We start from the raw sequence: 17,778 nt of genomic DNA on the forward strand, positions 1-17,778 counted from the left end.
AAGGAGAAGAAAACGGTCAGCAGTACCTGGAAGTGATCCCAGACACTTTCTTTTGGGCTTAATTCCCACATTTAACTAGTCAACAAGCTCTATTTTCCCAGATTTATTCCTCAAAACCACATTGCTTAAAGTTAACTGTGTATCTGTTTCCTCCCACTAGACTATGATTTCAACGACAGGGAAAGTGTTTTACTTATTCTTGTCATCCAGGAGCTACACAATGCCTGATGTTCAGAAGGTGCTCAATAATTATATGAAAACCTTAACTATTTTTTTAGTTGATAAGCCTGAGACTAGCTCTTACTAAAGATTGACTGATTCAGTTACAGAGGCTGAGGCCACAAATTCTAGCCCAGGCAATTTAGTGAGACCCTATTTCAAAATATTATATAAAAGGAGGTCTGGGGTATAGCTCAATGGTAAAACACTTGCCTAGAATACATGACACTGTAGATTCAACCTGCAGCACCACACACACACAAAAAAAACACTGAACCAGATAGTATATAGTGTCAGGTGAGGAATAAACAGAGTAAGTAATCGTAATCTTACAGATCTGAGAACAGCCTTGCTGTTAGCTGTTTTCAGATCATCTGATGGACAACTCCACAGTCCAACTATGTGACAGTCTCCAGATAGGTGGATACCTTTTAGAGAATACTTTTTAATAAAACACTCATTACTAAACTCTGTTTACATAACCAGCTTTTCAGCTCTAGGGTCCATTTTTCTATCATGTAACGACTGCCACATCTCACCTTTGTACACTAGAAACCATTACTATTATGGACATAAAGAAAATAAATTTGAAGTCAGGTGCAGTGGTGTACACCTGTAGTCCCAGTTATTTGAGAGTATAATGAGACCCTATCTCAAAAAAAAAAAAAAAAAGAAGGAAGAGAAGGAGAAGGGGAGGTAAGAAAAACTAGTGGATAAATCTGCCAGTACAGAAATCTCCTTTGGCTAAGTCTGGTTTTGATAACATACCCACACCCCCAAGACACACACATACACCATACACACATGCACGAGTGCACGCACGCGCACACACACGCACACACTTACTTCTGAATTCCATATTTCACTCTTATAACAGAGACTTCCCCTATGGGAAGGACCATTACCTTCCAATTCCACAGCATCTAATATTGCCACTATGCACAGGGACATTTGGTTTAAGCTTCATGGAGGGAGCCTGGAAGGAGGAAAAATAGCCCGAACCCATTTCTCTAAAGCTCCATTCCAGAAATTAGGGAAAGGCAATAAAAGCGGGAGATAGTTGTAGAAAGCTGGGGCATGCTATACCCAAGTATAAGCCTGGATATATATATACATCAGCACAGCATAAAGGTGCTCCATAACTGGTCACTGCCCACAACATACCCATCATTAAATATTTCTAATACTATCCTTAGGTATAGTTATGATGATGCAGATTCTAATATATTAACCAGAAAGCCTCAGATGCTTTCCTGTTGAAAGTATATAAGAAAGCAATAATTTGTCAAATGCCAAAGTCCCACTCCTGATTGGCTGTCCTTCCCCTTCCCCTGATTCTGCTTCCCTCCTGGCTCTTTCCTCATCCTTCCTCTAGAAGCCTGAGGAAGACATTAGGGGAAGACACACAAGAAAAAAAAGTAATGCAGAATATGTCACAACACTAATACCAGTCAGATCTGTGCTAAAACAATCACATTCTGGGCCAAAGTCAAGTACACTTTCACAATAGCTCTAGGAGCCTGAAGAGGACCACCAAACACTGAAGACTAGGGTCTCTGTCAAGAAAAGATGAACATACAGAAAGTATACAAAATGAACATACAGAAAATATTGAGTTACTTTAAACAAAGCAAATAAATAAATATTTAATAAAGATGGCAGATTGAACATAAGCATTAACTTTCACCCCCTCCTTAAAACCTCCCATACTAAAATGTAAAGAAGGTTAGTTTGGGAGGTTTGGGGAGGCAGTGGTTAAATCCCAGGAAATGGAAGATCTGGAGATGGCGGTAGGGCTCTCAACCAAAACAGAGTTCAAAATCTGTTTAAGAAACAGACATCAGGACTGGGACATGTGAGTGGTAGTGCACACACAAGGCCTAGGCCTAGATTTGATCCCAGCATACTCCCCCCAGCAAATACACACCCCCTCCTCCACACCTACAGGGGTATCATTTGGAGAAGGTAAAGATAAAGGATCCTCCAAGAGGGGCTTAAGACAGGTTGAACACGCTTCCTGAAAATGGGGGCAAATGTCTACAATGTTGAATGAGTTTATATTTTTCAAAAATGAATTTTCAGATCTTAAGGTCAGCTAAACTAAAACAGAATTTTAAATAATAAAACAATACTAGTAACCTTAGTATATTATAGGTCCTACAATCCCTAACCAAATCCCAGAGGTCTGATATGTTTCAGAACTCAGAAAGTGTTTGCTTGTTGAAGTAATACATGTAAGAACAACTTTATATTTCCAGTGGGATCTGGGGAAGTCCCTAATAATTAAATATATTAATATTTCTGAAGCAAAATATATGAATATACTCAAATACATACCACATAGGGAGTAAATCAGGAGTAAAATTAATCAGTTTGAGTCAGGCTTAGCTGTCAACTTAGTTTTAATTCTAAACTTATTTTTTAAAACAAAGCAGTGTTTGCCAGGGGCTAAGGGTTCAGAGACTGGGGAAATGTTTAATGGATGGGTACAGAGTTGCAGTTTTATAAAATGTAGAGTTCTAGAGATGGATGATGGTAATGGTGGGATATTATACCTTCAGAATGGTTAAGAGGATAAATTTTATTGTGTATTTTACCACAATAAAAAATTGGAAAAACAAAACAGAAATGATTCTGGTTTTTAGAGCTTTTTGGATTTCAGAATTCTAGAAATGAAATCTCAGGCCAATAGTCAGATATAAGACCTACACTTCTGATCCTGATGCAATTTTTAAAAAAAAGTTCCTCAAATTTTCTGTACCTTACTCTTCTGTAACATAAAAGTATGGCAAACATCTTCAAAATTAATAATAAAATACTTAAATGGTTACCTCTTCTGTTGAGTTTTTTATTATTATTCAGATAACTTATCAAGAATAGTTGCACAGATTATCCAAACCACTTTTGGTATCCAATGGGTCCATCCCTGAAAAGAGTTCTTCAGGTCAGTGCTGAGCAGGTGATCAGGGTCTTCAGAATCACTGTGAAAACGGGAGGACTCAGCTATAAACAAACACAAACCCAGACAAATGATGAGAGGAAGAGTTTTGTTTCCAGATTCCCAGTGTTTGCTGCCCTAGTTATAACACTCCCCTGGCATTTAGCACTGTATACCATCCCCTCAGTCCACACTTCATCTGGTCCTATCCACATATATGAGCCCATCCCACAGACATTTCCCAACCACCTGTTCCTAAATTGAAACTTGTTCTTTATACTATTCCCTGAAGTCTAGTTATTTAATTAACAAAAAGTTAATATCACTAATTCAAGCACATGCATTAACAAGTTTACTGGGTCAGAAGTTCCTCTCCCAGATAACACAATTTCTACTGTGCTAGGGAGCATTTAGCAATGCTTTCACTCAAGGAGGTATTTAGCAGAAGGAACCATGAAAAATAATTTGTATAAGTTATTGCATTTATTCCTCATTTAATATCTCTATGACAGGTTGGTATTATAAACCTATTTTTATAGGTAAAGAAATTGAGGCTCTAAGAAGGTAATTTGTTGGGCAGCAGAATAGAATAGACAGTATGATTGATGTATGTACATTCCATGTATGTATTATATGTCAAAATACATTCTGCTGTCATGTATGACTAAAAAAATATAAAATCGTATGGTACAAAAAAAATAATAATAGAAAATCTGAAAAAAAAGGTGATTTGTTTAAGATCACACAGTGTTATAATTTAGATATGAGGTATCCCCCAAAAGTTCACATGTGAGATGATGTAAGAATGTTCAGAGGTGGAATGACTGGGTTATAAGAGCCTTAACTTAATTGGTAGATGAATCTGGGCAGTAATTACAGGCAGATAGGGTGTGGCTAGAAGAAGATCACTGGGGGTGTGCCTTTGGGGTTTATATTTTGTCCCTGGTGAGCAGAACTCACTCCCTCTGCTTCCTGGTTGTCATATCCTGAGCAGCTTCCTTCAGCCATGCCCTTCCACCACAATGCTCTGCTTCATCTTGGGCCAGTGCTATGAACTGAACTTCTGAAACCCTAAGTCAAAATAAGCTTTTCCTCCTCTAAGTTGTTCTCTTCAGGTCTTTTGGTTAGTGTCACAAAACTAACTAAAACACACAGCTAGGCAGCAGTAGTTCGAAAATGGAAATTCATTCTCTCCAACACCCCTCCAACACAAAGGAGTGCCACAATATCAATATTTTGCAACCATCAAGGAGTGCATTTTGAAATAGGCAAGACCTTGGGGGCTCCCAGAGCCAAACGGGACTTTCCTGCTACTTAGTTCCCTCTTTCTAAATTTCTACTTACCCTTTAAGACCCACGTTATGCCAAACACAAAATGGGGAGACCCTTTCTCAATTATTAAAAAAAAAATGCACATAGTTACAACACTCACAAAATGTCCCGACAAAGTAAAAGAAAATTAAGAATTTAACGTGAGTGAGGTCCAGTCCGTAGAGGGCAGTTTGGAATGCATGAAGAAGATTAACATCAAAATCAAAATTATGGTGTAAAAAGTGTCCTTGACACAAAATATTCAAATTTAGCAGACAGAAGACTCTTGAGTTAACCATAGCCAAACACAGCCATGGTTATTCATGCTGCTTTTACTAATACCTTGTCATATTGGGGCCATCTCAGGCTAGGGAAGGAAAATAGTCCTTTCCTAACTTCCATCCCTACAACATAAATTTCAGGAGAGCAGGAATATTTTCACTGCCATATCCTCAGAATATAAAACGATATCTGGCTTGAGGCAACTCAATAAATATCTGTTGGATAAATGAATGAATGTCTTCCCCTCCTTTCTTGAGAATTCCTCACCTCTTATCTCATCCATATGTGGCCCTTCCAAATCTCTAAACTCTTACCCTAAATCTTTAGTTCTTTTCCCTCTTTTTTCAGCAGAATCAGGTTTAAAGGAAACAAAAATATTTTTATTGGGTATATGAGAAATGAAAATATAGAATACTCTTAGAAGTAAGAGTTATAATTAAGAAAGAAAACATATGGTAAATCACAATGCATTCAATTCTTATCAAATTGACACATATACACTGAAATTGTAGCAGCTGTGTTTATTTCATATTTTAGGCATTTGGGGGGAAAAGTGCAATGTGTTTACTTTAATGTCAACTTGATATCAAGTTTAAAATATAACATGGATATGTCTATACATTTTCTCCTTTCTGAATCTGAAGTATTTAATTTCTGACTATTTAAATATAACCTACAATCCTTAATTCCTAGGCCTGGTCACATACCAACCCGGGGGGGAGATTTCTCATAAATTTTATGTTTTGAGAATGCTCTAAAATATGTTCTAACCAATAAAGTGGGAAAATAAATTTGGGAGCAACAATCTAAGCTTTGTTGTATTTCACAAAAATATCTACATTTAAAGGAAATAAAAGCATCATGCGCAATAGCACACAGGGTTGCTATGGTAACAAACTGCATTTTTCAGATCTTACTCTTCTACTGTGGTACATATGAGCTATTACAACCAAATAACGTCAATATTCACTCTGATCATACATAGGTCTCCGGAATAAGTAATACTTACAATTCAAGAATTCTTTCTAACCAATCTTCTTCTGTCTTTTCTAGAAATTATCAAATACATAAAATAATGATTAACATTTGGCAAAAAAAAAAAAAACATTTGGCATTGTGGTTAAGTTTACACTGTCATTTTACTCTACACAGAGACATTCCTAAAATGATAAAACAGCAACACAATCACAAATGTCAATACAAATATTTGAAGTATTGTTCTGTGTGTGTGTGTGTGTGTGTGTGTGAGTAAGTAGTAATAAGATCTCTATGGAGAATAAAGAGAAATAAGAAGCATAAAAATATATATTTGATTGTACTGTATGGAAACACAAAACAAATGTAGCTTACTGCAGCAGTACTTATATGAACAAGTAAAAAATACCTATGCTTCTAAATTATTAGTTATATAATGTTTCACTAAACTTCCATTTTACCATTTATTTCAAAATGTATCCCTAGCAATGCCTCTGGGCTCATTCAAATCACTATTAATTAACATAAACAGAACCCCCATCACCCCCATCATGTTAGAGTACTGGCTTTTCCAGAGTTTCCATCCATCATCTTTCTAATTGTCTAAGCCAGTCCTCCTCCAGCCTCCTGGAAAATGAACAGCCCTCAAAAATAGGCATGTCTTCCACTATGGACCAACAAATCACTCCAATAATGAGATGCTTCCAAGTCAAGTAAATATAAATCTAATTTGTAGCTGTTATTCTATAACAGGATAATATTAAGGACTGGATAGGAGAAAAAATATAATGAAGAAGAAAGGGATACCTTAATCATACACAGTGTTGATGTGCACACACTTCAACAAAGGGAATTTAATACGACTTTCTCTTGGGACAAGTTAAAAGAAAACTTGCATGTATTATCTACTCATCCACACATTCTTTTTTTTTTTTAGAGAGAGAGAAAAATTTTTTTTAAAGAGAGAGAAAATTTTTGAGAGAGAGAGAGAGAGAGAGAGAGAGAGAGAGCGAGCTTGAGCCACATCCCCAGCCCCACACATTCTTTTTCTTGTTTTTAAAATAATTCCTTCTTGGGCCGGGGATGTGGCTCAAGCGGTAGCGCGCTCGCCTGGCATGCGTGCGGCCCAGGTTCAATCCTCAGCACCACATACAAAGATGTTGTGTCCGCCGAAACTAAAAAAATAAATAAATAAATAAATAATATTAAAATAATAATAATAATAATTCCTTCCCCCTACACCCCACCATCTTCTAATTTAATATAATGGATGTAGCACTTCTCTGTTAAGTGTGATGAACAGATTTTCTCCAATTTTAATTTTTATTTTGTACTGAAAATTGAAACCAGGGGTTCTTAACCACTGAGCCATATCCCCAAGGCTTTTTATTTTTTGAGACAGGGTCTTGCTAAGTTGCTTTAGGCCCTTGCTCGGTTCTGATTTCAAGTTTTAAAAAAACAGTTAAGAGAAGATCTTCTGTGAAAGCTATAAAAATATACCTCTATTGACATCTTCCATTGCAAATAGATCATCTTCAGTGTTTTCCAGTCAAGGGGAATAACATAGTCATCAGGTAATAAGGATTCTGTGAAAAAAAAAGGAAAAACAAATTTCATCACATATGTCACACAGATTTTTCACCCTAAATGTAAAGATATGCAATGTAAGCTGCTATAACATTAACACTCTGATTTTGAAGATATTTCAGTGTTGGCTAAATCAAGAGTCCGTCTCAGACTTCTATTAGTAAACAATACCCAGACTAAAAGAAAATTCTTATTAAGTACATATATAAAATGATATGTATCACAGTCCATACTCTCATTAAGTACAAATATATATACATAAAGACATACACATATATAATAGCTTTAAGTGGTACTGTCTCAAGGCATAAAATTTAAATAGTCATCCTTTTCTGTGACACGTATTAACTATTTCAGCTATAGCAAATTTAGTCTTCCTAAAAATTGTTTCTTCCATATGAGTGTCTGGGGGAAATTTTCCTCAAAATGAAGCAGCTCATAAACAAGTCCAAACATTAACACACAACCATAACATACAACATCAGCCATGCCAAACCACAAAAATTATTTTTCTTTTACTAGGATTCATTTGAGTTCCCTGCCTTATTTACAAGGCCACTGATCATACATCATGGCTTGGCTTGTCCAATTTAGCCAAGCAAATCAGTTTACAGCCTCCACTTAAGAGTTTCTTTCTCTCCCTTTTTGTAAGCACATGCCATTTTCAAATGTGAAATTCTTTCTCTTTGCTTGTTTTTCAAGCCATATTCTTTTTCTTTTGTATAAAGACTGCTTATAATTCACTTTCATATTGAAAGGATCCCAAACAAAACCACAACCCCATCTTCTCTTCAACAATCCCTTTAGCACTGCTAATCTCGCTCATAAAATATTCATAAGCTTGTCATGTATATTTTCTATGTGCAGTAATTTTATTTTGTTATTTTTGTTTCCCCAGTTAGAAAGTAAGCTATTTGATGAATAAGGTCTATTTCCTTTAAAAAGTTTTTGAAGTCTAATTAATGGATGCTTGATCATTGTTGATTCAAGAGAGGAAGAGGTTTAGAATCTTTACACCTGTGACTTCTTGCTTTTTCTTACTGATCTAAGGCAGTAACTGTTAATCTTTCTGGGTCATGGACCTCTAGGAGAAGCTAATAAAATCTATGGACTTCCACCAAGAAAGGGGCACAAAATAATACCAAAAAAATTTGCATGTAATTTCAGAATATAAACCTTGAACTAAGATCCCTGGCCTAAAATGTCTTAAAATTCTTCAAAACAAACATATTTCATTTATTTATTCATTATATTTATTTTTTAGCAGTGAAGGTTTATTCTTGGCTAAGAATTAAAAAGCAAGGAGAAAGCCTCAAAAATTAGCTTCTCATGCATTTTAAATTTAAAAAATCGAGGGGTTTTTTTGTTTGCTTGTTGGCACATTTATTAGGATAGAAAAATTGCAGTTTTTCATAAAGGTAACAAGTATGTTCAATGTGATATCAGAATATCAAAACTAGATTGATAATTATGACCTCCACACTGAGACTTAGGCAATTTTTGGTCTGAGTTCCTGAGACCAAGTTTATCTGGAACATCATAAGTTTAGGGGCAAAGTGAAAAACCAGGAAGGACATGTTTTGAGACAGAGCATGGTGTGGGAACCCAAGTAGGTAAAGGAGAACAGGAAGATCCAAAAGAACTGGAGAACAAAGTTCCAGGGATTGGAACTTTGGCTTCTTGGCTCTTAACCTATTCCTAAGGAAGAGTACTAGGAAAGCATCAGGTATTGAGTAATAGAGAAGGAAAAGTTGGGATTTGTGTTCCATTTCCTCTATAGGACAGTTAGCATCTTAAATATGATTATTATTAAATATAAATTTACTTAGAATATTGATAATCATATATTCCCTTGTTTTATTCACAGGTGGATTTTTCATTTTCAAAAAATATTTTCTTTTTAAAAAAATATATATTTTTAGTTGTAGATGGACACAATACCTTTATCACTTTTATTTATTTTTATGTGGTGCTGAGGATCAGCACCAGTGCCTCATATATGTGAGGCAAGTGCTTCACCACTGAACTACAATCTCAGCCCCCAAAAATAACATTCTTAAGAGATTAGGAGAGAGTTCAACTAGTCAACTTGAAAACATTTCTAACTACTTGAACTCTCTCCTAATCTCGTTAGAACCCTTCTCAATCTTTAAAAAATACATTCAACTATTTCCAACGTCTTTGTCATTTAATCTTTGCTATCTCTACTAATCTCATATCTGGGAGCCAAAATTGTGCATGAGAAAAGGGCCATGTGCCAAACAAGGGAAAGGTAAAAAGTAGAAAGTTTGAAAAAAGTAATAATAAAGCAGCCCATCTCTGTTACATGGTCACTGTATGTCCACCTCATCCTTCATTCTTCTCAGTGTCTACTTAAATGGAGAGTCCAAATATTTTAGGCACTCAATGACATTTATGAAGACTATTTTCGTGGCAAGGGATGGGAACTGTAAAAGGCAAAGTTCCTTAACTAAGGGTCCTCATTTTGGGGGTTAAAAGTTATCACACAACCAATAAATTACATGAAATCACTAACACCAGGTAGAAACAACTTAAGAATTTACTTGCTTTCTTATTGACTTATGAGAGCACTTTCTATTAAGAATATTACTGCAGGAAACACAGTCTGCATGATTTCAAATTTTAAAAAAGTAATGGAAATGAGTTTAATATTGATTGTATAGGTTACATACATGTCAAAACTGATCAAATTGCATACTTCAAATATGTATATTTTATTGACTTCTGTTTTACCCCAATAAAGCTATGGAAAAAATTTAAAAAAAAAATAATTGTATACATAAACTTGTTTTAAATAAGGGTACAAATTCAATTGAGTGGAGAAAGGAAAGTATTCTCACTAAATGGTCCTAAAACTAAATATCCATACTTTAGAAAAAGAAAAACTTCAATCGATTCCTTATATCATGTTGACAAACTAAAAATGGATCATAAATATAAATGTGAAATCCAAAACTGAAACACTTTCAGGAGAAGATAGGAAAAATACTTTTTAAGCCAGGGGTACCCCAAGATTTCTTGGTTAAAACCCAAACCACAATTTATAAAAGATAGCAATGATAAATTTGACTTCATCATAATTAAAAACTTCTACTCTTTAGAAGACACTTAATGAATAGGACAAGAAGATACCATAGACAGATGGAAATAGTTTTAAAGTATATATCTAATATGTTTCCAGAATATATAAGAACTCTCCAAATTCAATAAGATAGCAAATAATTTTTTAAAAAGAATATTAGTGCTTTATTTTGTGCTATAAATGGTTCTTTTTGTTTTTCTTTTTAGTTTCCATTTGCCATTTAAATTTATTCTTGGTTGGTTTTGGAACAGACACTTAAAATTTTCATGTGTAAAATTTATATATAAATATATATGACAGGGGTTAGGGATATAGCTCAGTTGGTAGAGTGCTTGCCTCACAGGTACAAGGCCCTAGTTTCAATCCCCAGCACCACAAAAAAATAAATAATAAAAAAATAAAATAAAAAAATATATACACACACACACACACATACACATATATATATACACACATATATATGACAAATATCTATCCATATATATATATATATATATATATATATATATATATATATGATATATAAAAAAAATAAGAATTTACTGCACATAGACCTTTTATTGTTAGTAAATGAAAGCAATTTACCCATTGGAACTCCAGGAGATCCAAAAAGCGTTACTAGTTGAAAGGCAAATCCTTTTGATAATGGAAGCTCAAAGGTATTAAAATCAGTGCTTGTTAAATTTTGGAGATCCTCAGTTGGTAAACACTGTAATGGCTTAGATTCTTCCCATCTCTTCAGCTTTTCACCAAATCTTTCAGAGGTACCCCTCAAAGAGCACAAAGTATCAGGTTGCCTAATTAAAATTTCTGAAGAAATAAACCCTACATCTTTTAGCTTATTGCCTATTCTTGTTTGTGATTTGAAAGTCAAAAACGTTTTTTTGTTGGTAAAAGATACCATCCAAAAGCTAGATATATAATGCAACACAAGAGAAGGAATAGGGCTTCTGTAAAAATACAGAGCATACCCTAGTCTACTAAATGACAAGTAGTGAGAATAAAAATTTCCACCAATATTTAGAGATGAATCTTTGATAATATCAGGGTAAAACCACAATGAATGATGATCAAAGATCATAACTTTTTGCTCATTCTCTTCTTGGTTATTGATTTCTGAAATTCTATCTTTTATTTCTCCCCAAATAATGTTCAATCCAAAGTTTTTAGGTAACAGGCCACATTTCTCCCCTTCTTTTGCATTGAAATGACTCTGTCCCAGTAAGTTTGGTACCAAATTTAAAATTCTATTCTCTCTCCTTTTCTTATTAGTTGTTGATTGTAAGGCACTTTGGGTGATGTCCAGTTGTGATAAGTAGCTGCTGAGGATATTTGTGTCTGTTTTCATGAATGAATCTATAGTTTCAGTTGGATGTGACAAATCTTCATTTTCTATCAGTAGTTTCTCCTCCGTCAATATTTCTGGACCACTTCCTGGTCCTGATACTCCTTCAGAAGTGGAGATTAATTTAATCAATTGTTCTCCACTGTCAGGATGGGTCAGTTTACGTGATCTATCTTTCTTTGGTCTCTGTTCACATACAAACTTATGCGGTCCCTCAGGCCAGCTACCAAAATAAGATTGTCTTTCAGAGCCTCGTTGTAATTCTTCTTCAGATGAATTGGTTGTGAAAAAAGCCCAATAATTGTTTTTAGTTGTATGCACTCCTTGTTCCTCTCTTAAAACATTATCTGAAGTTCGGGATCCACGTTGATGGCAAAGAATTGGTTCATTTGAGAGACTTTTATTTACCATCTCTCTTTTCTGCATAAATGAACATGGGGTTTTATCCGCAAATAGTTCCTGGGTGTCTAATGATAAGTTTTGCCTACTTCCAACATGCTTTTCTATCTTCATACCCAAGGAGTCATCCCTTGTTACATAGGAAAGATTTTGAGTCCCTGTTGGACAAGTTACAGAGCTTTCATTTGGGATTGATGACAAAGTTAGAAACAAGTCATCATTTTCCTTAGGGAAGTAATTATCTGGTGTCTTGTCCAACTCAACTATAGATATAACATTTGGAAAACTGTCTTCAGGATCTATGCTTTTCTGACTTTTTTCTTTATAGCCATTCACGAAATGGCCACCAGTGAAGGGACACACTGATTCTCTTTCGTTCTCTTCAAAATCTTCCTCTTCATTTGGGACCTGATCTCCTATTTTAAGATAATTTAAGGTTTCAAATGAGTTTTCATCCATAATTTCAGTAAGACTATTATGCTTTTTGTTTCTTTTTCTTTTTCTCCTTTGTTTGGTTTTGCTCAGTCTGTGTCCAGTTTTCTTCAAAATGTTTTCTCTGAAATGTAAAAGGATGAAGAAAAGTTATAATAATTATTTGTATATCATTAATAAACTATATCATCAAACTCTTAAAGTACAGTTTTTTATTTTATTCATCTATTTTTATGTGGTGCTGAGGATCAAACCCAGTGCCTCGCATGTGCTAAGCAAACACTCTACCGCTGAGCCACAACTCCAGTCCCTTTAAAGTACAGTTTGAAAAATCATTAGTACAAGGGACTGGAGTTGAGCATTTACGTGGCATGTGTGAGGCACTGAGTTTGATCCTCAGCACCACATTAAAAAAATTTTTAAATCATTAGTACAAGAGATTCTGAAGTATACATGTACTTTGTATTATATTTTAAAATCACTTTAAAAAAGAGATACTTTAATCCTGTAAATTAAAAGTGAATATACTTTGAGAAAGTTAAAGCTCACATGTACATATTCATTTCATAAACCAATAACTTTATGAAAACCTAACATATTCCTTTAAGAAAATATTTCGTGTGTATGTAAAACCTACCAATAGAGATCTTAGATTTTCTAACATTTTAGATTTTGAAAAAGTGGTTAGAAGGGTCTCATAATGGTACCACTTTAGTGGCCATAATAGCTACATTTTTCCTACATACAAATACTTAGGCAATTAAGTTTCTCCATCAAATTATACACAATGGTTAATAATGGGCAGCTGGGTCCAATATTTGGGTGATATGCTTCTAATTGCCTCTCTAGCAAGTTTGTGCTATATCACTACTTTGGAGGGTGTTTGGAAATATATGAAGTCATTTTTGGTGGTCACAATGACTGGCAATATGTTAATGGCACTTGACACTGAAGCCAAGGATGCCAACCATCCTGCAACACCCAGTGAAAAATCATCATACCCAAAAGAGCAGTAGTGCTCTCATAGTGAGCATTCATGGCTCTCCATAATTGAAGATTTTGAAAAAGCAGCTAGAAGGGTCTCATAATGGTACTACTTTAGTGGCCATAGAGGAGATACTACCAAAGATAATATTCTTTACTTGATATCTTCTTAAACCCTACCTCTGGCCTCTGGCCTGCCTTATCCCCACCCAGCTGCTAGGTAATTTTTAATAGACAGGACATATGAACACCTTGTTCTTTGTCACTTAATTGCTGCTGCACTTGTTCACAAATTCCTGAGTGTTTGTTTAGAAAGAATATTAAGAAGGGCTGGGGATATAGCTCAGCTGGTAGAGTGCATGCCTTGCATGCACAAGGCCTTGGATTCTAATCCCCAGCACCACCAAAAAAAAAAAAAAAGAATATTAAGAAACATTCATATACCTAGAAGTAATTGTTAATAGGCCTCTCTAAAAAGATATCAAGTAAAGAATATTATCTTTGGTAGTATCTCCTCTCTGGTCAGTTCTATGTCTAATGAAAGCTCTAGGTGAAAACCAATGTGCAACATCCATTGTGAAATTCATACTGAAGACTAGTATGTTGTTCTGAAAATAAACTCCCATCTTTCTCTAAATGTGGATGAATCATCCTGTTGCAGTGTAGGAATAAAAGAATGGATAGAATGGCAATACACTGAGACCTTAAGACTACTCCCCTCTAGTTCTGGTTCACTGATTCACTAATTCTGTGGAGCTGAATGCACTTAATGTGTAGCTGTGCTTTCTTAACAGTTCTCAATTGGTCAAGGAAAGAGAACCCTAAGACAGAGAAACAGACATGGTTCACCACTAAAATGTTTGTAACTCCCTGTGCTATCAGAAAGACTAAGATCCACAATCCTACTTTGAAAATTGGCTTTAAAAATAAATAGCTGGGGGATGGGGCTGTAGCTCAGTGGTAAGCGCCTGCCTCGCCATGTGAGGCACTGGGTTCAATCCTCAGCATCACATAAAAATAAATAAATAAAGATATTGTGTCCATCTATAACTAAAAATAAATAAATTAATTAATTAAACTAAAAAAATAAATGGCTGGGTTCTGGAAATGAGGCTCAGGGTTAGAGCACTTGTTTAGCATGTGGGAGGCACTGGGTTCCATTCCCAGCACTAAAAAAAAAGAAAAAAGAAAAAACACAGTTGGGGATGTAGCTCAGTGGTAAGGTGCTTGCCTAAGCATGCACAAGGCCCTGGGTTCAACCCTCAGCACTGAGGGAAAAAAATTGCACACTTAACTATGTATTAGGACTGTTTAATTGCTTTACATGTACCAAATAACCTAATCTTTACAACTATATAAAAGAAGGATAAGTGCAAATTTTATCCCTATCTCACAAAAGCAAAACCGAGAAGTTAATTAATGAATCTGCCCAGAATCACATGGCCAGAGGTAGGATTCAGACCTAGGTCAACTGGCTCTACTGAATTCAGACTTTTGCCAGGTGCAGTGGCCACACCTATAATACCAGCAATTTAGAAGGCTGAAGCAGGAGGATCACAAGTTCAAAGCCAGCCTCAGCAACTTAATAAGGCCCTAAGCAACTAAGTAAGACCCCGTCTCAAAATAAAAAAGAATTGGGGAAGTGGCTCAGTGGTAGAGGTTCAATCCCTGGTACCAATTAAAAAAAAATTCCAAGGAGAATTTTCATACTCTTTAACCATTATATGAAAGAGCTTCTCAATTTAAAAAGTCTTAAAAAAACACAACCTCTTTTTTTTCCTCCTCTCATCTTCAAAATGTTATGTTGGGCTGGGTTGTGGCTCAGTGGTAGAGTGCTTGCCTCATATGTGTGAGGCATTGGGCTCAATTCTCAGCACCACATATAAATAAATGAATAAAAAATAAAGGTCCATCAACACTAAAAAATATTTTTAAAAAATGTTATGTTAGAGCTACTCAGTGGCAAGGGTTGAGGCCTTTCTGTTTGTGTGCTGGCGCTCTCTCTCTCGCGCGCGCTCTCTCTCTCTCTCTCTCTCAGAGGAGACTTGCTGAGCAGGAATCCCTTTCCCTAATCTACCTTCATATCAAGGTTCCATCTGAGCACTGGGAAGGTTGAAATAGAGGGCCCACAACTTCTACAGGCAGAGGACACTGGTGGCTCCCCTTGGAAGTTAATTCATTTATCATGCATGGAGGAAGTAAGAAGTGATCACTTCTAGATACTTTTTTGAAGGAAAAAACAAGTATGATTGTAAAATAATTTGGATATGGGATATGAGGGGGGAAAAGATAAGAATCAAGTATGCGTGCAAGGATTTCATAATGAATAATTGGAGGGATGAAGTGGTCATGTACTAAGTCACAGAAGTCTATATGAGATATGAGTTTGGAGAGAGGGTTGGTAAAATAGTTATCAAAAAGTCTAGACCAATAAGCTAATCTGTCTTTATAGCAGAGGTAAGAAAGTGTAAAAGATAAAGATTTCATTAACATTCTTCAAGAGTTCCTTTGTTTTCTAACTGTATTACAATATGATAGTTATTTGGAGAAAGGATAATAGGGACCCAGTATGCCCAAAGTGAAGTGAACACATTAGATCACAAAAGAATGAGGTAGCTCAAAATAAATAAACTCTGAATCTGGAAGATTAGTCAACTTATTAAGGCATTGTGCTAAGAGTTATCAAAGGAGTCTGTAAGGATCGGAATTCCAAGGAAAATACAACACAGTGCCAAGAGATATGAAAATCAGATGTCTGAATATACAAAGAAGTGGGCCAGAGACATGTATCAGTTCTGTACACTGAAACTCTATAAATCCAATGTTTATTTTGGAAACAGTGGACCTGGCCTTCTAGAAAGGAAACATAAATCAACAGCAGTGACTAGTGAAGCTCCTAGGAGATAAGAGATATGATGGTAGTGGTTCTGTTGAAATGTGTATGCCTCTGATGCGGCTAATCAGTAGGTACATTTTCTTCAGGAACATCTATCTACAATGTGTGAGAGGCTCATCAAAGCTGCCTCAAGACTTGTTAAGCCTGAACTCACTGGTGCTGATTCACATAGGGATGAATGGCACCATTAGAAAAAAAGAAGCATCACTAAATAAAAGTTAGTCACGGAGAGGAAATCGGAGGAGCTAGAGACACAGGCTGTCTTTTGAAAAGAAAGGAGGAAACCAGAAATGAACAATGGTAACACATCTATGATGAATAAGACTTTGCTTTCTAGATGATGGATTAGAATCTAAGCAGAGTAGGGACAACACATACCTCTCAAGAATTAGAAAGAGATGGTTTGCTCAGAAACAAGCTAATCTGACCAAAGAAGGATGTCATAAAGGCAAAGGTGAGATAGTATCCAGATAAAGCCAAAACTGTATGGAGAAGGATAAAAAGAAAAATATGAGTAAGTAACGATTTTCATAAAAAAATAACTAAGGTCTAAACAATATGTCGCATTACAGAATCTTATATACTAAGTCATAATGATGGGCAATACATGAAGTAAATCTGAGATTAAAACACATGCAGATTATAAAAGAGAAGTCATGCAGCTTTATGGAATGACTGTAGTTGGAATAATATACTGGAATAATTCCAGGAACAAGCTAGCAGGGAGGAATCTCAGGCAAATTAGATCTCCTTTCTAAAAATGGCGATAATAATAAAAAATAAATAAATAAATAAAAATAAAAATGGTGATAATATTCACTCCTTGCAGAAGTCTAGTAAGGATTATTAATATACATATTTATAAATGACTTCTACTTAACTAATATGACAGATAACTTATTCTCTCCATTGCCTCTGTACAATAATGACTGATATCAATGGCACACTGAATCCTCTCAGCTAGATGGCTGCTCTCTTATTATAATTGTACCCTTTGCTTTTAATGATTAGAAGTGTATGTTTACTAAGTAAGAATCAGATGAGTTTATCCTCAAACCTATACTAATAATAATTGTTACTAAAATTATATAGTTTGTCTCACTAAAGATGAGAAGCTAAACAGTTGTTATTAAAATAGGTGTGGACAGGATAACTATAAAATTTTGTTAAAAAGTCATAAAAACCTGCAATTATGTGATCATATTGCTTTGAAAATTTCTTTGGGTTCTCCTTCCAATTTTCATCAATAGAAACTAGGAATTCTCAACAGTTTGATGAATTATTGACAGCATTATGTTGCTTATGCA

At 35.2% G+C, this 17,778-nt stretch overlaps 1 protein-coding gene across 11 annotated transcripts in view; it reads right to left on the bottom strand.

Moving 5' to 3' along the window:
• LOC107140979 (NEDD4 binding protein 2 like 2) overlaps window positions 1-17,778 on the bottom strand; it is a 110,842-nt gene that overhangs the window by 22,674 nt on the left and 70,390 nt on the right. For 4 of the 11 annotated variants that reach the window (XM_048800812.1, XM_048800811.1, XM_048800809.1 and 1 more), the window contains one exon: window positions 12,584-12,715. Coding sequence is in view for 7 of the 11 variants with exons in the window: in XM_048800802.1 (XP_048656759.1) it covers window positions 5,763-5,799; window positions 6,875-6,900; window positions 7,226-7,311; window positions 11,001-12,715 (1,864 nt within the window). In the remaining 4 variants the exon portion in view is untranslated. Of the gene's footprint in view, window positions 1-2,603; window positions 3,223-5,759; window positions 5,800-6,835; window positions 6,901-7,225; window positions 7,312-11,000; window positions 12,716-17,778 lie in introns of those variants that run through there. The other 7 variants (XM_048800802.1, XM_048800801.1, XM_048800805.1 and 4 more) reach the window with 7 other exon arrangements.

Source organism: Marmota marmota, unplaced genomic scaffold, assembly GCF_001458135.2.
Source record: "Marmota marmota marmota unplaced genomic scaffold, marMar, whole genome shotgun sequence".
NCBI classification, from domain to species: domain Eukaryota; kingdom Metazoa; phylum Chordata; class Mammalia; order Rodentia; family Sciuridae; genus Marmota; species Marmota marmota.